Here is a 25,200-nt window from a genome sequence, read left to right as displayed (position 1 = left end):
ATTAGCCAACAACAACATCCATTTGGTTGCAGCTAGCTAGTTTGCGATGATTCGGTGTTAAAGGTCCAGTGATTCAGTGATTCCGGCAGAAAAAAAATCGTTATGTTCTGGGTCGATAATGCGCTGTGCAGACAGTGCAGACTGGCCGATAATAGTCCAGGATAGAGCTGGCTGGTAGGTAGTGCAGACAGTGCAGACTGTCCGATAATAGTCCAGGATAGAGCTGGCTGGTAGGTAGTGCAGGCCATGGACAATGGTGAAAAGCCGCTAACGGTGGCTAATAGCAAGTAGCTAGTTAGCTGGCTACTCCCGTCCGATAGATAGAGAGGTAGATAGCCGGGATATGGGACTGGCTCGAGGCTGCTAGTTGCGGCTAGCTAGTTGCAATCCGGTGTTAATGTCCAGTGATTCAGTTATTCCGGCAGAAAATCCGATGTTCTGGGTGAAAACCGCTAACGGTGGCTAATAGCAAGTTTCAACTGGAGATTCTAGATAAAAGATAAGTCAATAATAGAATCCGTTCCACATTGAGTGAGGCAGGAAAGTATATTTAGTAGAAGGATGAAAAGTGTGATAGGGAAATATGTACGAAAAATATTAACAAATACAAAAAAAACTGGCTATTTACACGGACACACAAGAGTACTGGACCGCTGTCACGCCCTGGCTCTGGGGACACTGTTATGTTGAGCCAGGGTGTGTAGATCTATGTATTCCATTTCTATGTTGGCCAGTGTGGTTCTCAATCAGAGGCAACGAGTGTCAGCTGTGGCTGGTTGTCTCTGATTGGGAACCACATTTAAACAGGCTGTTTGCCCACAGTGGTTGTGGGATCTTGTTCGTGTTGGTTTGTGTTTGACCATTGACTGTCACGTTATCGTTTTGTTGTTTTTTGATCGTGTATCATAAATAAAGAGTATGTTCGTCTGCAACGCTGCGCCTTGGTCCTCATCTCTTACCGACGATCGTGACAACCGCACTGCTACGCCATCTTGGATTCGAACATAGAACAATCAATAACACGACCAACCTTGGAACTATACTGAACAAAAATATAAACGCAACATGTAGAGTGTTTGTCCCATGTTTCATGAGTTGAAATAAAAGATCCCACAAATTTTCCATATTCACAAAAAGCTAATTTCTCTCAAATTTTGTGCACACATTTGTTCACATCCCTGTGAGTGAGCATTTCTCCTTTGCCAAGATAATCCATCCACCTGACAGGTGTGGCATATCAAGAAGCTTATTAAACAGCATGATCATTACACAGGTGCACCTTGTGCTGGGGACAATAAAAGGTCACTCTAAAATGTGAAGTTTTGTCACACAACACAATGCCACAGATGTCTCAAGTTTTGAGTGAGCGTGCAATTGGCATGCTGACTGCAGGAATGTTCAACAGATCTGTTGCCAGAGAATTTAATGTTCATTTCTCTATCATAAGCTGCCTCCAACGTCCAACCGGCCTCACAACCGCAGACCACGTGTAACCACGCCAGCCCAGGACCTCCACATCCGGCTTCTTCACCTGCGGGATCGTCTGAACCCAGCCACCCGGACAGCTGATAAAACTGAGGCGTATTTCTGTCTGTAATAAAGCCTTTTTGTGGGGAATAACTCATTCTGATTGGCTGGGCCTGGCTCCCCAGTGGGTGAGTCTGGCTCTCAAGTGAGTGGACCTATGCCCTCCCAGGCCCACCCATGGCTGCACCCCTGCCCAGTCATGTGAAATCCATAGATTATTGCCTAATGAATTTATTTCAATTGACTGATTTCCTTATATGAACTGTAACTTAGTAAAATCGTTTAAATTGTTACATGTTGCCGTTCATATTTTTGTTCAGTATAGTTGTAATAAACCAGAACCCTATAAATCCTGTCAACACACCATAATAAACCAGAACCCTATAAACCTGTCAACACACCATAATAAACCAGAACCCTATAAATCCTGTCAACACACCATAATAAACCAGAACCCTATAAACCTGTCAACACACCATAATAAACCAGAACCCTATAAATCCTGTCAACACACCATAATAAACCAGAACCCTATAAATCCTGTCAACACACCATAATAAACCAGAACCCTATAAATCCTGTCAACACACCATAATAAACCAGAACCCTATAAATCATGTCAACACACCATAATAAACCAGAACCCTATAAATCCTGTCAACACACCATAATAAACCAGAACCCTATAAATCCTGTCAACACACCATAATAAACCAGAACCCTATAAATCATGTCAACACACCATAATAAACCAGAACCCTATAAATCATGTCAACACACCATAATAAACCAGAACCCTATAAATCCTGTCAACACACCATAATAAACCAGAACCCTATAAATCCTGTCAACACACCATAATAAACCAGAACCCTATAAATCCTGTCAACACACCATAATAAACCAGAACCCTATAAACCTGTCAACACACCATAATAAACCAGAACCCTATAAATCCTGTCAACACACCATAATAAACCAGAACCCTATAAATCCTGTCAACACACCATAATAAACCAGAACCCTATAAATCCTGTCAACACACCATAATAAACCAGAACCCTATAAATCCTGTCAACACACCATAATAAACCAGAACCCTATAAATCATGTCAACACACCATAATAAACCAGAACCCTATAAATCCTGTCAACACAGCATAATAAACCAGAACCCTATAAATCCTGTCAACACACCATAATAAACCAGAACCCTATAAATCCTGTCAACACACCATAATAAACCAGAACCCTATAAATCCTGTCAACACACCATAATAAACCAGAACCCTATAAATCCTGTCAACACAGCATAATAAACCAGAACCCTATAAATCCTGTCAACACACCATAATAAACCAGAACCCTATAAATCCTGTCAACACACCATAATAAACCAGAACCCTATAAATCCTGTCAACACACCATAATAAACCAGAACCCTATAAATCCTGTCAACACAGCATAATAAACCAGAACCCTATAAAACCTGTCAACACACCATAATAAACCAGAACCCTATAAATCCTGTCAACACACCATAATAAACCAGAACCCTATAAATCCTGTCAACACACCATAATAAACCAGAACCCTATAAATCCTGTCAACACACCATAATAAACCAGAACCCTATAAAACCTGTCAACACAGCACTGCCATGATGTTGGAAGCACAGGACTCCACTGCTGAGGTCAGAGGTTACTTGTCTGAAGAACTCCTCCAGAAGTGATGCTGTCCAGCGGTGGTGTAGGGTTAGAGGTCAAGGGTTAGGGCTTAGAGGTCAGAGGTTACCTGTCTGAAGAACTCCTCCAGAAGTGATGCTGTCCAGCGGTGGTGTAGGGTTAGAGGTCAAGGGTTAGGGCTTAGAGGTCAGAGGTTACCTGTCTGAAGAACTCCTCCAGAAGTGATGCTGTCCAGCGGTGGTGCAGGTCCCATTTCTTAGCTGGGTGGCTGATATCAGCTGTATGAAGCAGCAAAGAGAGGGCTTTGGGTTTATCAATCCTGGTGGGCACACACACACACACACACACACACACACACACACACACACACACATACACACACACACACACACACACGGTTAGATAGTTAGCAGCATATACAGGGCTTTGGGTTTATCAATCCTGGAGTAGGAGACAGAGAGATAGAAGGGTAAATCCGTGAAATCACAGCAGTCAGTCAGTATGTGGTGTAACAATGACAAGGTCAGAGTTCAGCCAGCCTGCTGCACCGACACGACTTGGACTGTTTATTGCTGAACTCTGCTGATTGGGAATCTTTTTGAATATTACCACTCTGTCTGTCTGTCTGTCTGTCTGTCTGTCTGTCTGTCTGTCTGTCTGTCTGTCTGTCTGTCTGTCTGTCTGTCTGTCTGTCTGTCTGTCTGTCTGTCTGTCTGTCTGTCTGTCTGTCTGTCTGTCTGTCTGTATCATTGCAGCACCCTGCCCAGGGCAGCAGTGGTTGGCACTAAGGCAGCATGTTTCATTCTACATCACAGATATGGGACAAATCCCAACCCTGGATCTCACACACACATTAAGAGAGGTTCAGATAATTACTTTTTACTGTGGAGTGTGTTTCGGTGAGTGTCTGTGTGTGTGTTCAAGGTGAATAAGTTCCATCAATGTCTCTCTTTGTTCTCGTGGCAACGGCAGCTAGAGACCCACTCAGACACAGTATTCATACAGCAGCTCAACACACAGGATGTTGACTGATCGCTAGTCACTACTGAAGGTTACAGGAACTAATGGAGGATCAGGACAGTGGTGACAGAGGAGAGAACAGGAACTAATGGAGGATCAGGACAGTGGTGACAGAGAGAACAGGAACTAATGGAGGATCAGGACAGTGGTGACAGAGAGAACAGGAACGGGGGAGGAGATATAGAGTTATAGAGGAGCGGGAGGCTGTTAAGTCTCACCCCTCTGGTTGCTGGAGGAAGTTCTTCATATGTTTGACCTGCTGGAAGTGACAGGACATGTCTGTTGCCAGAACCATCTGTACTACTAGGCCCCTCAGCTCTCTACAGACAGACAGACAGACAGACAGACAGACAGACAGACAGACAGACAGACAGACAGACAGACAGACAGACAGACAGACATACAGACAGACAGACAGACAGACAGACAGACAGACAGACAGACAGACAGACAGACAGACAGACAGACAGACAGACAGACAGACAGACAGACAGACAGACAGACAGACAGACAGACAGACAGACAGACAGACAGACAGACAGACATACAGACAGACAGACAGACAGGTTAGGGTTAGAGAGAGGAACAGGACATGTCTGTTGTCAGAACCATCTTTACTACTAGGCCCCTCAGCTCTCTGGGGAGACATTTGACATTGTCGAGAAGGAACCTGCAAGTAAGCGTTTCATTGGACGATGTATACCAAGAATATCCTTTACAACTAATAAAACTTGAAACATGTTATTACACTCCTATTACTCCTATGACATGTTATTACACTCCTATTACTCCTATGACATGTTATTACACTCCTATTACTCCTATGACATGTTATTACACTCCTATTACTCCTATGACATGTTATTACACTCCTATTACTCCTATGACATGTCATTACACTCCTATTACTCCTATGACATGTTATTACACTCCTATTACTCCTATGACATGTTATTACACTCCTATTACTCCTATGACATGTTATTACACTCCTATTACTCCTATGACATGTTATTACACTCCTATTACTCCTATGACATGTTATTACACTCCTATTACTCCTATGACATGTTATTACACTCCTATTACTCCTATGACATGTTATTACACTCCTATTACTCCTATGACATGTTATTACACTCCGATTACTCCTATGACATGTTATTACACTCCTATTACTCCTATGACATGTTATTACAATTTATGAATGTCTCACCTCCAGTCGTCGTTAGACAGGTTGCATAGTATGTTGATCTCACCATCGTCCTGTAGGAGGCGGTATGCTGCGCTGACATGGTGGCTCTCTAAGACTGACCGGTCATTGTACAGGATCGCTGTGTCTGATCTGGAGACATGCTCATAGTTTCAGCTAACATATTTTTTCCCATTGAGATACACTGAATTAGTTTTCTGTTTAACTCAGTGTGGATTTCATCCTCTCCTTCTAATCAGGGACTGATTCAGACCTGGAATGGATCAGTTAGATCAGTAATCTATTACCTGGTCTGGATCAGTTAGATCAGTAATCTATTACCTGGTCTGGATCTGTTAGATCAGTCATCTATTACCTGGTCTGGATCAGTTAGATCAGTCATCTATTACCTGGTCTGGATCTGTTAGATCAGTAATCTATTACCTGGTCTGGATCTGTTAGATCAGTAATCTATTACCTGGTCTGGATCAGTTAGATCAGTCATCTATTACCTGGTCTGGATCTGTTAGATCAGTAATCTATTACCTGGTCTGGATCTATTAGATCAGAAATCTATTACCTGGTCTGGATGTGGAAGGTGTTGGTGGTTCCAGTGTGTTCGTAGTCGTGAACCGCTGCTGCAAAGATCATGGCAAAGATCTCTAGCTCGGTCAACCAATGCTGCGTCAGACAGAAAGAGAGATGGAGTAAATAGACCACAAAGAAAGAATGGAAAGGGAGAAGAGGGTGTGGAAATGACATCATATCCTGTTCTATCAGCCAGTTAAACATCATATCCTGTTCTATCAGCCAGTTGAACATCATATCCTGTTCTATAGTCTCCAACACCATCCATCCATGATGAACCTGTTCTGCACTGAAGTCAAGCCTCTGAACACCTCAACTCATCCCTCATACCCTCATTCAATCACTGCTGTGATCCCTTCCCAACACTGTGGAAGTAGCCCTCTCATTCACATTCCCCATAATATTGTACTATAAATGTCTTTATTAAATGCTTTAGGTTAAAATAATTCGTATTTGATGATTTTTTAAACACGCTTTTTTGTCATCTCCGAGCGATCCGCGCCTATACCTCCTCAATGTCTTAAGTCACCAGCCTCCACTGGTATGTCTATGAGGAGACTACAGGATGGAATATATAACCCTGAGGAGACTACAGGATGGAATATATAACCCTGAGGAGACTACAGGATGGAATATATAACCCTGAGGAGACTACAGGATGGAATATATAACCCTGAGGGGACTACAGGATGGAATATATAACCCTGAGGAGACTACAGGATGGAATATATAACCCTGAGGAGACTACAGGATGGAATATATAACCCTGAGGAGACTACAGGATGGAATATATAACCCTGAGGAGACTAGAGGATGGAATATATAACCCTGAGGAGACTACAGGATGGAATATATAACCCTGAGGAGACTACAGGATGGAATATATAACCCTGAGGAGACTACAGGATGGAATATATAACCCTGAGGAGACTACAGGGTGGAATATATAACCCTGAGGAGACTACAGGATGGAATATATAACCCTGAGGGGACTACAGGATGGAATATATAACCCTGAGGAGACTACAGGATGGAATATATAACCCTGAGGAGACTACAGGATGGAATATATAACCCTGAGGAGACTACAGGATGGAATATATAACCCTGAGGGGACTACAGGATGGAATATATAACCCTGAGGAGACTACAGGATGGAATATATAACCCTGAGGAGACTACAGGATGGAATATATAACCCTGAGGAGACTACAGGATGGAATATATAACCCTGAGGAGACTACAGGATGGAATATATAACCCTGAGGAGACTACAGGATGGAATATATAACCCTGAGGAGACTACTGGATGGAATATATAACCCTGAGGAGACTACAGGATGGAATATATAACCCTGAGGAGACTACAGGATGGAATATATAACCCTGAGGAGACTACAGGATGGAATATATAACCCTGAGGAGACTACAGGATGGAATATATAACCCTGAGGAGACTACAGGATGGAATATATAACCCTGAGGAGACTACAGGATGGAATATATAACCCTGAGGAGACTACAGCATGGTGTGCGAGCCTCACAAGGCCGCAGGGCCAGACGGATTACCATGATGCCAGTCTTCAGCAGTAGATGGTGTACTGTCTGAGTAACATAGAGGATGTCTCACCATGATGCCAGTCTTCAGCAGTAGATGGTGTACTGTCTGAGTAACGTCTGCAGCGTGCATCAGGTTATGGTAAGGGTTGTTGTGTTTACTGTAGCCCTCCTCCAGAGCTTCTACGAACGAGACCACGGCTGAGATGGGGATCTGAAGACACACACACAGGCACACAGATGCACACACACACACACACACACACACACACACACACACACACACACACACACACACACACACACACACACACACACACACACACACACACACACACACACACACATACACACACACACACACACACACACACACACACATACATACACACATACATTTGATATGATTGGGCATTCATGTCCATTCCAAAACAGCGGTGATATCATATTGAATTATCCTGACTGTTTCCACACCTTCTCATCTGAAGGACACTTCATCAAAACAATGGATCCAGATGTCCATTCAGAGAGAGAGTCTGTCCAGACTACAATACCTCTCTAATCTCATCGTCCACATAGCAACAATCTACCACATAGTTCACTCATTAATAGACTTCATCCATTCATACAACACAAGAAATCCTGTTCCATCAACCACAAATTAGAAACAGTAGAGATGAAATGACATACTGCTGGTGCTCTGTGGGAATAAAGGAACGGGTGAAAAATACTGTGTTTTATTTAGGCCTGTCCAATGCAAGAGAAGAGAGCAGAAAAACAGAGCCATTATAAACTGATGGGAACGTATATTATCTCAGCTACTGCAACTGGCAATCTATTGTACCTTGAATCTGCTGATGAGGTCGTATCTGTTAAGTAGTTCGTAGAAGATGAATTTGAGAGCGTGGTCTCCACTGGCCTCGTTCAGAGCAAACACATCAAACGACCACTTATCAACGTGCTGCAGGAAACATTAAAGACACAATATTAACAACAGGAGGAGAGACCCCAACCCTAACTTCTGGCCTCATTCAGCTAGAAAGACAGACAGATATGAAACAACATATTCATGGAAAGTTGTTGGGAGGAGACAGGACAGATATGAAACAACATATTAATGGAAAGTTGTTGGGAGGAGACAGGACAGATATGAAACAACATATTAATGGGAAAGTTGTTGGGAGGAGACAGGACAGATATGAAACAACATATTAATGGAAAGTTGTTGGGAGGAGACAGGACAGATATGAAACAACATATTAATGGAAAGTTGTTGGGAGGAGACAGGACAGATATGAAACAACATATTAATGGAAAGTTGTTGGGAGGAGACAGGACAGATATGAAACAACATATTAATGGGAAAGTTGTTGGGAGGAGACAGGACAGATATGAAACAACATATTAATGGGAAAGTTGTTGGGAGGAGACAGGACAGATATGAAACAACATATTAATGGGAAAGTTGTTGGGAGGAGACAGGACAGATATGAAACAACATATTAATGGGAAAGTTGTTGGGAGGAGACAGGAGAACAGAGAGCGGTTTATTTGTCTTAGTGTTTCATATTCTGAGTGTGTGTTTTACCTTCAGTACTGCTATAACAGTAGGAGGGCAGCTGAGTCCCACCAGGTTAGAACTACGTCTGTACATCCTGGAAGTGAAGGTCAAATAAACCTCAGTGTTTTTAGTCTTCGACTAATAAGAACAGATCACAGCTGCAGTGAGTCTGGTTTGGGAACCCTGACATGTATTAGAATGGGAATGCATCTAGTATATATGAACATGATGACGTGTGTGTGCGTGTGTGTATGTATATGTGTGTGTATGTGCGTGTGTGTATGTCTATGTGTGTGTATGTGCGTGTGTGTGTGTGTACTGAGTGATGGTTCTCACCCAGCTTCGTCGGGCTGGGATGAATGGACACACAGTGCTGATATATGGTTGAAAGCTCGGTACACCCTGAATCAGTCTGAACAGTGACTGGTTGTTAGATTGGATTTTAAAACTGCAGCAGCAGAGACACATCCTTCAACAACACTGTCTACCTCCCAAATGGGACCCTAATCCCTACACAGTGCACTCCTTTTGACCAGAGCCACCAGAGCGCTATGGGACCCTAATCCACAGTGCACTACTATGGTACGTGGTCAAAAGGAGTGCACTGTGTAGGGAATAGGGTGACGTGTGTGACAATAGAGGGTCTGGTGAGGCTTTATTAAAACACGACAGAGAAGCTAGAGGTGTGTGTAATTCCTCCTGTGATTGTTTACCTCTCTACGAAGATACCAGCCTGCACAGCGTGAACGATGCTCCTGAAGCGCGGTTTCTCCTCGGTCTGCCGCATCAAACCCATCTGACGGGTGAATGTAGATGCCAACCAATCACGCACCTCTGAAGGCACAGACTCTGATTGGATATCGCTCAGCTCATCCTCTGTATCGACCAATCGCCTGGAGGGAGAGAGGGAGGAGGGTGAAAGGTGGTTGATCTTTTTTATTAAACTTTTACTACAGTCCGATGACATGGAGATAGATCAATATATAGGGTTTCAGTCAGATGATACGGAAATAGATCAATATATAGGGTTTCAGTCAGATGATATGGGAGATAGATCAATATATAGGGTTTCAGTCAGATGATATGGAGATAGATCAATATATAGGGTTTCAGTCAGATGATATGGAAATAGATCAATATATAGGGTTTCAGTCAGATGATATGGAGATAGATCAATATATAGGGTTTCAGTCAGATGATATGGAGATAGATCAATATATAGGGTTTCAGTCAGATGATATGGAGATAGATCAATATATAGGGTTTCAGTCAGATGATATGGAGATAGATCAATATATAGGGTTTCAGTCAGATGATATGGAGATAGATCAATATATAGGGTTTCAGTCAGATGATATGGAGATAGATCAATATATAGGGTTTCAGTCAGATGATATGGAGATAGATCAATATATAGGGTTTCAGTCAGATGATATGGAGATAGATCAATATATAGGGTTTCAGTCAGATGATATGGAATAGATCAATATATAGGGTTTCAGTCAGATGATATGGAAATAGATCAATATATAGGGTTTCAGTCAGATGATATGGAAGATAGATCAATATATAGGGTTTCAGTCAGATGATATGGAGATAGATCAATATATAGGGTTTCAGTCAGATGATATGGAGATAGATCAATATATAGGGTTTCAGTCAGATGATATGGAGATAGATCAATATATAGGGTTTCAGTCAGATGATATGGAGATAGATCAATATATAGGGTTTCAGTCAGATGATATGGAGATAGATCAATATATAGGGTTTCAGTCAGATGATATGGAGATAGATCAATATATAGGGTTTTAGTCAGATGATATGGAGATAGATCAATATATAGGGTTTCAGTCAGATGATATGGAAATAGATCAATATATAGGGTTTCAGTCAGATGATATGGAAATAATTCAATCTTGGGGGTTTCAGTCAGTCATATGATGGATCAATCTAAGTGGCTTCAGTCAGATTATAGGGAGATACATCAATCTAGGGGGTTTCAGTCAGATGATATGGAGATAGATCAATCTAGGGGTTTCAGTCAGATGATATGGAAATAGATCAATATATAGGGTTTCAGTCAGATGATATGGAAATAATTCAATCTTGGGGGTTTCAGTCAGTCATATGATAGATCAATCTAAGTGGCTTCAGTCAGATTATAGGGAGATACATCAATCTAGGGGGTTTCAGTCAGATGATATGGAGATAGATCAATCTAGGGGTTTCAGTCAGATGATATGGAAATAGATCAATATATAGGGTTTCAGTCAGATGATATGGAAATAATTCAATCTTGGGGGTTTCAGTCAGTCATATGATAGATCAATCTAAGTGGCTTCAGTCAGATTATAGGGAGATACATCAATCTAGGGGGTTTCAGTCAGATGATATGGAGATAGATCAATCTAGGGGTTTCAGTCAGATGATATGGAAATAGATCAATATATAGGGTTTCAGTCAGATGATATGGAAATAATTCAATCTTGGGGGTTTCAGTCAGTCATATGATAGATCAATCTAAGTGGCTTCAGTCAGATTATAGGGAGATACATCAATCTAGGGGGTTTCAGTCAGATGATATGGAGATAGATCAATCTAGGGGTTTCAGTCAGATGATATGGAAATAGATCAATATATAGGGTTTCAGTCAGATGATATGGAAATAATTCAATCTTGGGGATTTCAGTCAGTCATATGATAGATCAATCTAAGTGGCTTCAGTCAGATTATAGGGAGATACATCAATCTAGGGGGTTTCAGTCAGATGATATGGAGATAGATCAATCTAGGGGTTTCAGTCAGATGATATGGAAATAGATCAATATATAGGGTTTCAGTCAGATGATATGGAAATAATTCAATCTTGGGGATTTCAGTCAGTCATATGATAGATCAATCTAAGTGGCTTCAGTCAGATTATAGGGAGATACATCAATCTAGGGGGTTTCAGTCAGATGATATGGAGATAGATCAATCTAGGGGTTTCAGTCAGATGATAGGGATATCATTCAATCTAGGGGGTTTAATCAGATTATAGGGAGATAGATCAATCTAGGGAGTTTCAGTCAGATGATAGGGAGATAGTTCAATCTGGGGGGTTTCAGTCAGATGAAATTGAGATTGATCAATCTAGGGGGTTTCAGTCAGATGATATGGAGATAAATCAATCTAGAGGGTTTCAGCCAGATAATGGGGAGATAATTAAATCTAGTGGGGTTCAATCAGTCAGATGATATGGAGATAAATCAATCTAGAGGGTTTCAGCCAGATAATGGGGAGATAATTAAATCTAGTGGGGTTCAATCAGTCAGATGATAGGGAGATAAATCAATCTAGAGGGTTTCAGCCAGATAATGGGGAGATAATTAAATCTAGTGGGGTTCAATCAGTCAGATGATATGGAGATAAATCAATCTAGAGGGTTTCAGCCAGATAATGGGGAGATAATTAAATCTAGTGGGGTTCAATCAGTCAGATAATGGGGAGATAAATCAATCTAGGGGGGTTCAGTCAGATGATATGGAGATAATTCAATCTAGGGGGTTTAAGCCAGATAATAGGGAGATACATCAATCTAGGGGGTTTCAGCCAGATAATAGGGAGATAAATCAATCTAGGGGGTTTCAGTCAGATAATAGGGAGATAAATCAATCTAGGGGGTTTCAGTCAGATGATGAGGAGATAATTAAATCTAGTGGGGTTCAATCAGTCAGATGATATGGAGATCATTCAATCTAGGGGGGTATAGTCAGATTATAGGGAGATAGATCAATCTAGGGGGGTTCAGTCAGATGATATGGAGATAGTTCAAACTAGGGGGTTTCAGTCAGATGATATGGAGATAATTAAATCTAGTGGGGTTCAATCAGTCAGATGATATAGAGATAGATCAATCTAGGGGGTTTCAGTCAGATAATATGGAGATAATTCAATCTAGGGGGGTTTAGTCAGATTATAGGGAGATACATCAATATAGGGGGTTTCAGCCAGATAATAGGGAGATAATTAAATCTATTGGGGTTCAATCAGTCAGATGATATGGAGATAGATCAATCTAGGGGTTTCAGTCAGTCAGATGATATGGAGATAGATCAATCTATGGGGTTTCAGTCAGATGATAGGGAGATAGATCAATCCAGGGGGATTCAGTCAGATTATATGGAGATAACTCAATCTAGGGGGGTTCAGTCATATGATATGGAGATAGATCAATCTAGGGGTTTTAGTCAGATTATAGGGAGATACATCAATATAGGGGGTTTCAGCCAGATAATAGGGAGATAATTAAATCTATTGGGGTTCAATCAGTCAGATGATATGGAGATAGATCAATCTATGGGGTTTCAGTCAGATGATAGGGAAATAGATCAATCCAGGGGGATTCAGTCAGATGCTAGGGAGATAGTTCAATCTAGGGGGTTTCAGTCATATGATATGGAGATAGATCAATCTAGGGGGATTCAGTAAAATGATATGGAGATAATTCAATCTAGGGGGGTTTAGTCAGATTATAGGGAGATAAATCAATTTAGGGGGTTTCAGTCAGATGATATGGATATAGATCAATCTAGGGGGATTCAGTCAGTTAATATAGAGATAATTCAATCTAGGGGGTTTTAGTCAGATTATAGGGAGATACATCAATATAGGGGGTTTCAGCCAGATAATAGGGAGATAATTAAATCTATTGGGGTTCAATCAGTCACATGATATGGAGATAGATCAATCTAGGGGTTTCAGTCAGTCAGATGATATGGAGATAGATCAATCTATGGGGTTTCAGTCAGATGATAGGGAGATAGATCAATCTAGGGGTTTTAGTCAGATTATAGGGAGATACATCAATATAGGGGGTTTCAGCCAGATAATAGGGAGATAATTAAATCTAGTGGGGTTCAATCAGTCAGATGATATGGAGATAGATCAATCTAGAGGGTTTCAGTAAAATGATATGGAGATAATTCAATCTAGGGGGGTTTAGTCAGATTATAGGGAGATAATTAAATCTAGTGGGGTTCAATCAGTCAGATGATATGGAGATAGATCAATCTAGGGGGTTTCAGTAAAATGATATGGAGATAATTCAAATTTAGTCAGATTATAGGGAGATAGATCAATATATAGGGTTTCAGTCAGATGATATGGAGATAGATCAATCTAGGGGGTTTCAGTCAGTCAGATCAGTTAGTAGGTAGTTTGTAGGCCTACCTGGTCTCCTCTATATAAACTGACTCCAGAACAGTGTGTGTAGTAATGTGTACCTGGTCTCCTCTATATAAACTGACTCCAGAACAGTGTGTGTAGTAATGTGTACCTGGTCTCCTCTATATAAACTGACTCCAGAACAGTGTGTGTAGTAATGTGTACCTGGTCTCCTCTATATAAACTGACTCCAGAACAGTGTGTGTAGTAATGTGTACCTGGTCTCCTCTATATAAACTGACTCCAGAACAGTGTGTGTAGTAATGTGTACCTGGTCTCCTCTATATAAACTGACTCCAGAACAGTGTGTGTAGTAATGTGTACCTGGTCTCCTCTATATAAACTGACTCCAGAACAGTGTGTGTAGTAATGTGTACCTGGTCTCCTCTATATAAACTGACTCCAGAACAGTGTGTGTAGTAATGTGTACCTGGTCTCCTCTATATAAACTGACTCCAGAACAGTGTGTGTAGTAATGTGTACCTGGTCTCCTCTATATAAACTGACTCCAGAACAGTGTGTGTAGTAATGTGTACCTGGTCTCCTCTATATAAACTGACTCCAGAACAGTGGCAGCATACTCCAGGTTCTTCTTGAGGTCCACCAGAGACACCTCTCCTCTCTCCAGCTGCTTCACCAGACATCTCAACCTACAGGAGGACAGGACAACATTACCATTACAACATTATTACAACATTATTACAACAAGGAGACAACATTATCTTCTCCTCTCTCCAGCTGTTTCACCAGACATCTCAACCTACAGGGGGACAACATTACCATTACAACATTATTTCAACACAGAGACAACATTTTCTTCTCCTCTCTCTCCAGCTGCTTCACCAGACATCTCAACCTACAGGAGGACAGGACAACATTACCATTACAACATTATTACAACATTAGTACAACAAAGAGACAACATTACCCTCTCCCCTCTCCAGCTGTTTCACCAGGCATCTCAACCTACAGGAGGACAGGACAACATTACCATTACAACATTATTTCAACACAGAGACAACATTATCTTATCCTCTCTCTCCAGCTGCTTCACCAGACATCTCAACCTACAGGAGGACAGGACAACATTACCATTACAACATTATTACAACATTATTACAACACAGAGACAACATTATCCTCTCCTTCCTCTCCAGCTGCTTCTCCATTCATCTTAACCTACTTAAAGACATAGAAACAACATGAACATTATGACTCAGTCAAACTGCAGGAGGACTGAGAAGCAACATGAACATTATGACTCAGTCAAACTGCAGGAGGACTGAGAAGCAACATGAACATTATGACTCAGTCAAACTGCAGGAGGACTGAGAAACAACATGAACATTATGACTCAGTCAAACTGCAGGAGGACAGAGAAGCAACATGAACATTATGACTCAAACTACAGGAGAAAGGGAAAGGTAACATGATCATTGAATTTACATTTTAGTCATTTAGCAAAAACTCTTATCCAACTTACAATCCGTCAGTTACTTACAATTACTTACGTAAAAATTTAAAAAGACATGAAAATCTGTCTCCTGAGTGGCGCAGTGGTCTAAGGCACTGCATCGCAGTGCTAACTGTGCCACTAGAGATCCTGGTTCGAATCCAGGTTCTGTCGCAGCCGGCCGCGACCAGGAGACTAATGAGGGAATGGCCGGCAGGGATGTAGCTCAGTTGATAGAGCATGGAGTTTGCAACGCCAGGGTTGTGGGTTCGATTCCCACGGGGGGCCAGTATAATTTTTTTTTTTTTACATTTAAAAAATAATGTATTCACTAACTGTAAGTCGCTCTGGATAAGAGCGTCTGCTAAATGACTAAAATGTAATGTAAATGTAAAATAATTATCCTCATTGATTGAAAGTTAGCGTTAGTCATTCTGGTTGATGCTCCTTCAAAGAAAGGTTGGTGATCTTTGCATTAAATGGTCAGCATGTACAGCTTGTTTATCAGAAACATCCTGCATGTTTTCCCATCTCAGATCTCAGATCTCAACCCCTGGAGCTGGCTGTTGTTAGCAGGAAGAAGATGAGAAAGACCTCTCACCAAAACCTGTTGATTATCCTGCATCACACTGACCAAAGTCTGACCACAATCTGACTACTAAAACCTGTTGATTATCCTGCATCACACTGATCACTATCTGACCACAATCTGACTACTAAAACCTTTTGATTATCCTGCATCACACTGACCACAGTCTGACCACAATCTGACTACTAAAACCTGTTGATTATCCTGCATCACACTGATCACTATCTGACCACAATCTGACTACTAAAACCTGTTGATTATCCTGCATCACACTGACCACAGTCTGACCACAATCTGACTACTAAAACCTGTTGATTATCCTGCATCACACTGACAACAATCTGACTACGATAACCTGTTGATTATCCTGAATCACACTGATCACAGTCTGACCACAATCTAACCACTAACATATGTTGATTATCCTGCATCACACTGATTAGTCTGACCACAATCTGACTACTAAAACCTGTTGATTATCCTGCATCACACTGATCACAGTCTGACCACAATCTGACTACTAAAACCTGTTGATTATCCTGCATCACACTGATCACAGTCTGACCACAATCTGACTACTAAAACCTGTTGATTATCCTGCATCACACTGACAACAGTCTGACAACAATCTGACTACTAAAACCTGTTGATTATCCTGCATCACACTGACCACAGTCTGACAACAATCTGACTACTAAAACCTGTTGATTATCCTGCATCATACTGACCACAGTCTGACCTAAATCTGACTACTAAAACCTGTTGATTTTACTGCATCATACTGACCACAGTCTGACAACAATCTGACTACTAAAACCTGTTGATTATCCGGCATCACACTGACAACAATCTGACTACTAAAACCTGTTGATTATCCTGCATCGCACTGACCACAGTCTGATAACAATCTGACTACTAAAACCTGTTGATTATCCTGCATCACACTGATCACAGTCTGACAACAATCTGACTACTAAAACCTGTTGATTATCCTGCATCACACTGACCACAGTCTGACAACAATCTGACTACTAAAACCTGTTGATTATCCTGCATCACACTGACCACAGTCTGACCACAATCTGACTACTAAAACCTGTTGATTATCCTGCATCACACTGATCACTATCTGACCACAATCTGACTACTAAAACCTGTTGATTATCCTGCATCACACTGACCACAGTCTGACCACAATCTGACTACTAAAACCTGTTGATTATCCTGCATCACACTGACAACAATCTGACTACGATAACCTGTTGATTATCCTGAATCACACTGATCACAGTCTGACCACAATCTAACCACTAACATATGTTGATTATCCTGCATCACACTGATTAGTCTGACCACAATCTGACTACTAAAACCTGTTGATTATCCTGCATCACACTGATCGCAGTCTGACCACAATCTGACTACTAAAACCTGTTGATTATCCTGCATCACACTGACCACAGTCTGATCACAATCTGACTACTAAAACATGTTGATTATCCTGCATCACACTGACCACAATCTGACCACAATCTGACTACTAAAACCTGTTGATTATCCTGCATCACAGTCTGAACACAGTCTGACCTAAATCTGACTACTAAAACCTGTTGATTTTACTGCATCACACTGACAACAATCTGACTACTAAAACCTGTTGATTATCCTTTATCACACTGATCACAGTCTGACCACAATCTGACTACTAAAACCTGTTGATTATCCTGCATCACACTGACAACAATCTGACTACTAAAACCTGTTGATTATCCTTTATCACACTGATCACAGTCTGACCACAATCTGACTACTAAAACCTGATGATTATCATGCATCACACTGATCACAGTCTGACCACAATCTAACTACTAAAACCTGTTGATTATCATGCATCACACTGACCACAGTCTGACCACAATCTGACTACTAAAACCTGTTGATTATCCTGCATCACACTGATCACTATCTGACCACAATCTGACTACTAAAACCTGTTGATTATCCTGCATCACACTGACCACAGTCTGACCACAATCTGACTACTAAAACCTGTTGATTATCCTGCATCACACTGACAACAATCTGACTACGATAACCTGTTGATTATCCTGAATCACACTGATCACAGTCTGACCACAATCTAACCACTAACATATGTTGATTATCCTGCATCACACTGATTAGTCTGACCACAATCTGACTACTAAAACCTGTTGATTATCCTGCATCACACTGATCGCAGTCTGACCACAATCTGACTACTAAAACCTGTTGAATATCATGCATCACACTGACAACAGTCTGACCACAATCCGACTACTAAAACCTGTTGATTATCCTGCATCACACTGACCACAGTCTGATCACAATCTGACTACTAAAACATGTTGATTATCCTGCATCACACTGACAACAATCTGACTACGATAACCTGTTGATTATCCTGAATCACACTGATCACAGTCTGACCACAATCTAACCACTAACATATGTTGATTATCCTGCATCACACTGATTAGTCTGACCACAATCTGACTACTAAAACCTGTTGATTATCCTGCATCACACTGACCACAGTCTGATCACAATCTGACTACTAAAACCTGTTGATTATCCTGCATCACACTGACCACAGTCTGATCACAATCTGACTACTAAAACCTGTTGATTATCCTGCATCACACTGACCACAGTCTGACCACAATCTGACTACTAAAACCTGTTGATTATCATGCATCACACTGATCACAGTCTGACCACAATCTTACTACTAAAACATGTTGATTATCCGGCATCACACTGACCAAAGTCTGACCACAATCTGACTACTAAAACCTGTTGATTATCCTGCATCACACTGTCCAAAGTCTGACCACAATCTTACTACTAAAACCTGTTGATTATCCTGCATCACACTGACCAAAGTCTGACCACAATCTGACTACTAAAACCTGTTGATTATCCTGCATCACACTGACCAAAGTCTGACCACAATCTTACTACTAAAACCTGTTGATTATCCTGCATCACACTGACCAAAGTCTGACCACAATCTGACTACTAAAACCTGTTGATTATCCTGCATCACACTGACCAAAGTCTGACAACAATCTGACTACTAAAACCTGTTGATTATCCGGCATCACACTGATCACAATCTGACTACTAAAACCTGTTGATTATCATGCATCACACTGATTACAGTCTGATCACAATCTGACTACTAAAACCTGTTGATTATCATGCATCACACTGATCACAGTCTGACCACAATCTAACTACTAAAACCTGTTGATTATCATGCATCACACTGATCACTATCTGACCACAATCTGACTACTAAAACCTGTTGATTATCCTGCATCACACTGACCACAGTCTGATAACAATCTGACTACTAAAACCTGTTGATTATCATGCATCACACTGACCAGTCTGATAACAATCTGACTACTAAAACCTGTTGATTATCCTGCATCACACTGACCACAGTCTGACCACAATCTAACTACTAAAACCTGTTGATTATCATGCATCACACTGATCACAGTCTGACCACAATCTAACTACTAAAACCTGTTGATTATCATGCATCACACTGATCACTATCTGACCACAATCTGACTACTAAAACCTGTTGATTATCCTGCATCACACTGACCACAGTCTGATAACAATCTGACTACTAAAACCTGTTGATTATCATGCATCACACTGACCAGTCTGATAACAATCTGACTACTAAAACCTGTTGATTATCATGCATCACACTGATCACAGTCTGACAACAATCTGACTACTAAAACCTGTTGATTATCATGCATCACACTGACCACAGTCTGACAACAATCTGACTACTAAAACCTGTTGATTATCCTGCATCAAACTGACCACAGTCTGACCACAATCTGACTACTAAAACCTGTTGATTATCCTGCATCAAACTGACCACAGTCTGATCACAATCTGACTACTAAAACCTGTTGATTATCATGCATCACACTGACCACAGTCTGACAACAATCTGACTACTAAAACCTGTTGATTATCCTGCATCAAACTGACCACAGTCTGACAACAATCTGACTACTAAAACCTGTTGATTATCCTGCATCACACTGACCACAGTCTGACAACAATCTAACTACTAAAACCTGTTGATTATCCTGCATCAAACTGACCACAGTCTGACAACAATCTGACTACTAAAACCTGTTGATTATCCTGCATCACACTGACCACAGTCTGACCACAATCTGACTACTAAAATATGTTGGGGGAGTCACAGAGACTGACAGGAGGGTTAATAACATGGAGACCAGCTAGGGGAGAGGGGGGGAGGGTTAATAACATGGAGACCAGCTAGGGGAGAGGGGGGGGGGGGGGGAGGGTTAATAACATGGAGATCAGCTAGGGGAGAGGGGGGAGGGTTAATAACATGGAGACCAGCTAGGGGAGAGGGGGGAGGGTTAATAACATGGAGACCAGCTAGGGGAGAGGGGGGAGGGTTAATAACATGGAGACCAGCTAGGGGAGAGGGGGGGGGGGGGGGGGGGGTTAATAACATGGAGACCAGCTAGGGGAGAGGGGGGAGGGTTAATAACATGGAGACCAGCTAGGGGAGAGGGGGGAGGGTTAATAACATGGAGACCAGCTAGGGGAGAGGGGGGAGGGGGGGGAGGGTTAATAACATGGAGACCAGCTAGGGGAGAGGGGGGGAGGGTTAATAACATGGAGACCAGCTAGGGGAGAGGGGGGAGGGTTAATAACATGGAGACCAGCTAGGGGAGAGGGGGGAGGGTTAATAACATGGAGACCAGCTAGGGGAGAGGGGGAGAGGGGGAGGGTTAATAACATGGAGACCAGCTAGGGGAGAGGGGGGGGCGGGGGGAGGGTTAATAACATGGAGACCAGCTAGGGGAGAGGGGGGAGGGGGGGGAGGGTTAATAACATGGAGACCAGCTAGGGGAGAGGGGGGGAGGGTTAATAACATGGAGACCAGCTAGGGGAGAGGGGGGGAGGGTTAATAACATGGAGACCAGCTAGGGGAGAGGGGGGGAGGGTTAATAACATGGAGACCAGCTAGGGGAGAGGGGGGAGGGTTAATAACATGGAGACCAGCTAGGGGAGAGGGGGGGGGGTTAATAACATGGAGACCAGCTAGGGGAGAGGGGGGGGGTTAATAACATGGAGACCAGCTAGGGGAGAGGGGGGGGGGGGGGGGGGTTAATAACATGGAGACCAGCTAGGGGAGAGGGGGGGGGTTAATAACATGGAGACCAGCTAGGGGAGAGGGGGGGGGGTTAATAACATGGAGACCAGCTAGGGGAGAGGGGGGGGGTTAATAACATGGAGACCAGCTAGGGGAGAGGGGGGGGGGGGGGGGAGGGTTAATAACATGGAGACCAGCTAGGGGAGAGGGGGAGGGGGGGGGTTAATAACATGGAGACCAGCTAGGGGAGAGGGGGGGGGTTAATAACATGGAGACCAGCTAGGGGAGAGGGGGGAGGGTTAATAACATGGAGACCAGCTAGGGGAGAGGGGGGGAGGGTTAATAACATGGAGACCAGCTAGGGGAGAGGGGGGGGGGTTAATAACATGGAGACCAGCTAGGGGAGAGGGGGGGGGGTTAATAACATGGAGACCAGCTAGGGGAGAGGGGGGGAGGGTTAATAACATGGAGACCAGCTAGGGGAGAGGGGGGGGGGGGGGGAGGGTTAATAACATGGAGACCAGCTAGGGGAGAGGGGGGGGGGGGGGAGGGTTAATAACATGGAGACCAGCTAGGGGAGAGGGGGGGGGGGGGGGGAGGGTTAATAACATGGAGACCAGCTAGGGGAGAGGGGGGGGGTTAATAACATGGAGACCAGCTAGGGGAGAGGGGGGAGGGTTAATAACATGGAGACCAGCTAGGGGAGAGGGGGGAGGGGGGGGAGGGTTAATAACATGGAGACCAGCTAGGGGAGAGGGGGGGGGGGGGGGAGGGTTAATAACATGGAGACCAGCTAGGGGAGAGGGGGGGGGGGGGGGAGGGTTAATAACATGGAGACCAGCTAGGGGAGAGGGGGGGGGGGGGGGAGGGTTAATAACATGGAGACCAGCTAGGGGAGAGGGGGGGGGGGGGGAGGGTTAATAACATGGAGACCAGCTAGGGGAGAGGGGGGGGGGGAGGGTTAATAACATGGAGACCAGCTAGGGGAGAGGGGGGAGGGTTAATAACATGGAGACCAGCTAGGGGAGAGGGGGGAGGGTTAATAACATGGAGACCAGCTAGGGGAGAGGGGGGGGGGGGAGGGTTAATAACATGGAGACCAGCTAGGGGAGAGGGGGGAGGGTTAATAACATGGAGACCAGCTAGGGGAGAGGGGGGGGGGGGGGGTTAATAACATGGAGACCAGCTAGGGGAGAGGGGGGGGGGGGGGGTTAATAACATGGAGACCAGCTAGGGGAGAGGGGGAGGGTTAATAACATGGAGACCAGCTAGGGGAGAGGGGGGGGGGGGGGGAGGGTTAATAACATGGAGACCAGCTAGGGGAGAGGGGGGGGGGGAGGGTTAATAACATGGAGACCAGCTAGGGGAGAGGGGGGAGGGTTAATAACATGGAGACCAGCTAGGGGAGAGGGGGGAGGGTTAATAACATGGAGACCAGCTAGGGGAGAGGGGGGAGGGTTAATAACATGGAGACCAGCTAGGGGAGAGGGGGGAGGGTTAATAACATGGAGACCAGCTAGGGGAGAGGGGGGGGGGTTAATAACATGGAGACCAGCTAGGGGAGAGGGGGGGGGGGGGGGAGGGTTAATAACATGGAGACCAGCTAGGGGAGAGGGGGAGGGTTAATAACATGGAGACCAGCTAGGGGAGAGGGGGGAGAGGGGGGAGGGTTAATAACATGGAGACCAGCTAGGGGAGAGGGGGGGGGTTAATAACATGGAGACCAGCTAGGGGAGAGGGGGGGGGTTAATAACATGGAGACCAGCTAGGGGAGAGGGGGGGGGGGGGAGGGTTAATAACATGGAGACCAGCTAGGGGAGAGGGGGGAGGGTTAATAACATGGAGACCAGCTAGGGGAGAGGGGGAGGGTTAATAACATGGAGACCAGCTAGGGGAGAGGGGGGGGGGTTAATAACATGGAGACCAGCTAGGGGAGAGGGGGGGGGGGGGGAGGGTTAATAACATGGAGACCAGCTAGGGGAGAGGGGGGAGGGTTAATAACATGGAGACCAGCTAGGGGAGAGGGGGGGGGTTAATAACATGGAGACCAGCTAGGGGAGAGGGGGGAGGGTTAATAACATGGAGACCAGCTAGGGGAGAGGGGGGGGGGTTAATAACATGGAGACCAGCTAGGGGAGAGGGGGGGGGGGGGGGAGGGTTAATAACATGGAGACCAGCTAGGGGAGAGGGGGGAGGGTTAATAACATGGAGACCAGCTAGGGGAGAGGGGGGAGGGTTAATAACATGGAGACCAGCTAGGGGAGAGGGGGAGAGGGGGAGGGTTAATAACATGGAGACCAGCTAGGGGAGAGGGGGAGGGGGAGGGTTAATAACATGGAGACCAGCTAGGGGAGAGGGGGAGAGGGGGAGGGTTAATAACATGGAGACCAGCTAGGGGAGAGGGGGAGGGTTAATAACATGGAGACCAGCTAGGGGAGAGGGGGGGGGGGGGGAGGGTTAATAACATGGAGACCAGCTAGGGGAGAGGGGGGGGGGGGGGGAGGGTTAATAACATGGAGACCAGCTAGGGGAGAGGGGGGGGGGGGGGGAGGGTTAATAACATGGAGACCAGCTAGGGGAGAGGGGGGGGGGGGGGGGGAGGGTTAATAACATGGAGACCAGCTAGGGGAGAGGGGGGGGGGGGGGAGGGTTAATAACATGGAGACCAGCTAGGGGAGAGGGGGGGGGGGGGGGAGGGTTAATAACATGGAGACCAGCTAGGGGAGAGGGGGGGGGGGAGGGTTAATAACATGGAGACCAGCTAGGGGAGAGGGGGGGAGGGTTAATAACATGGAGACCAGCTAGGGGAGAGGGGGAGAGGGGGAGGGTTAATAACATGGAGACCAGCTAGGGGAGAGGGGGAGGGGGAGGGTTAATAACATGGAGACCAGCTAGGGGAGAGGGGGAGGGGGGAGGGTTAATAACATGGAGACCAGCTAGGGGAGAGGGGGAGGGTTAATAACATGGAGACCAGCTAGGGGAGAGGGGGGAGGGTTAATAACATGGAGACCAGCTAGGGGAGAGGGGGGGGGGTTAATAACATGGAGACCAGCTAGGGGAGAGGGGGGGGGGGGGGGGGGGTTAATAACATGGAGACCAGCTAGGGGAGAGGGGGGAGGGTTAATAACATGGAGACCAGCTAGGGGAGAGGGGGGAGGGTTAATAACATGGAGACCAGCTAGGGGAGAGGGGGAGAGGGGGAGGGTTAATAACATGGAGACCAGCTAGGGGAGAGGGGGAGGGGGAGGGTTAATAACATGGAGACCAGCTAGGGGAGAGGGGGAGAGGGGGAGGGTTAATAACATGGAGACCAGCTAGGGGAGAGGGGGGGAGGGTTAATAACATGGAGACCAGCTAGGGGAGAGGGGGGGGGGGAGGGTTAATAACATGGAGACCAGCTAGGGGAGAGGGGGGGAGGGTTAATAACATGGAGACCAGCTAGGGGAGAGGGGGGAGGGTTAATAACATGGAGACCAGCTAGGGGAGAGGGGGGGGGTTAATAACATGGAGACCAGCTAGGGGAGAGGGGGGAGAGGGGGGAGGGTTAATAACATGGAGACCAGCTAGGGGAGAGGGGGGAGAGGGGGAGGGTTAATAACATGGAGACC

At 44.4% G+C, this 25,200-nt stretch overlaps 1 protein-coding gene across 2 annotated transcripts in view; it reads right to left on the bottom strand.

Moving 5' to 3' along the window:
• The window catches only part of LOC311122847 (dual specificity calcium/calmodulin-dependent 3',5'-cyclic nucleotide phosphodiesterase 1A-like), an 84,207-nt gene that overhangs the window by 26,943 nt on the left and 32,064 nt on the right, over positions 1–25,200 (bottom strand). For both annotated transcript variants that reach the window (XR_014612505.1, XM_084197163.1), the window contains exons 3-11: positions 14,875–14,988; positions 9,844–10,023; positions 9,158–9,224; positions 8,414–8,530; positions 7,643–7,783; positions 6,005–6,105; positions 5,449–5,577; positions 4,451–4,552; positions 3,411–3,531 (exon numbers count right to left, since the gene is read on the bottom strand). Coding sequence is in view for 1 of the 2 variants with exons in the window: in XM_084197163.1 (XP_084053289.1) it covers positions 3,411–3,531; positions 4,451–4,552; positions 5,449–5,577; positions 6,005–6,105; positions 7,643–7,783; positions 8,414–8,530; positions 9,158–9,224; positions 9,844–10,023; positions 14,875–14,988 (1,072 nt within the window). In the remaining variant the exon portion in view is untranslated. The remainder of the gene's footprint in view (positions 1–3,410; positions 3,532–4,450; positions 4,553–5,448; positions 5,578–6,004; positions 6,106–7,642; positions 7,784–8,413; positions 8,531–9,157; positions 9,225–9,843; positions 10,024–14,874; positions 14,989–25,200) is intronic.

This window comes from Coregonus lavaretus, assembly GCF_964263955.1.
Source record: "Coregonus lavaretus genome assembly, contig: HAP1_SCAFFOLD_444, whole genome shotgun sequence".
In the NCBI taxonomy this organism is placed as follows: Eukaryota; Metazoa; Chordata; class Actinopteri; order Salmoniformes; family Salmonidae; genus Coregonus; species Coregonus lavaretus.
This window is presented reverse-complemented; position numbering and strand designations above follow the sequence as displayed.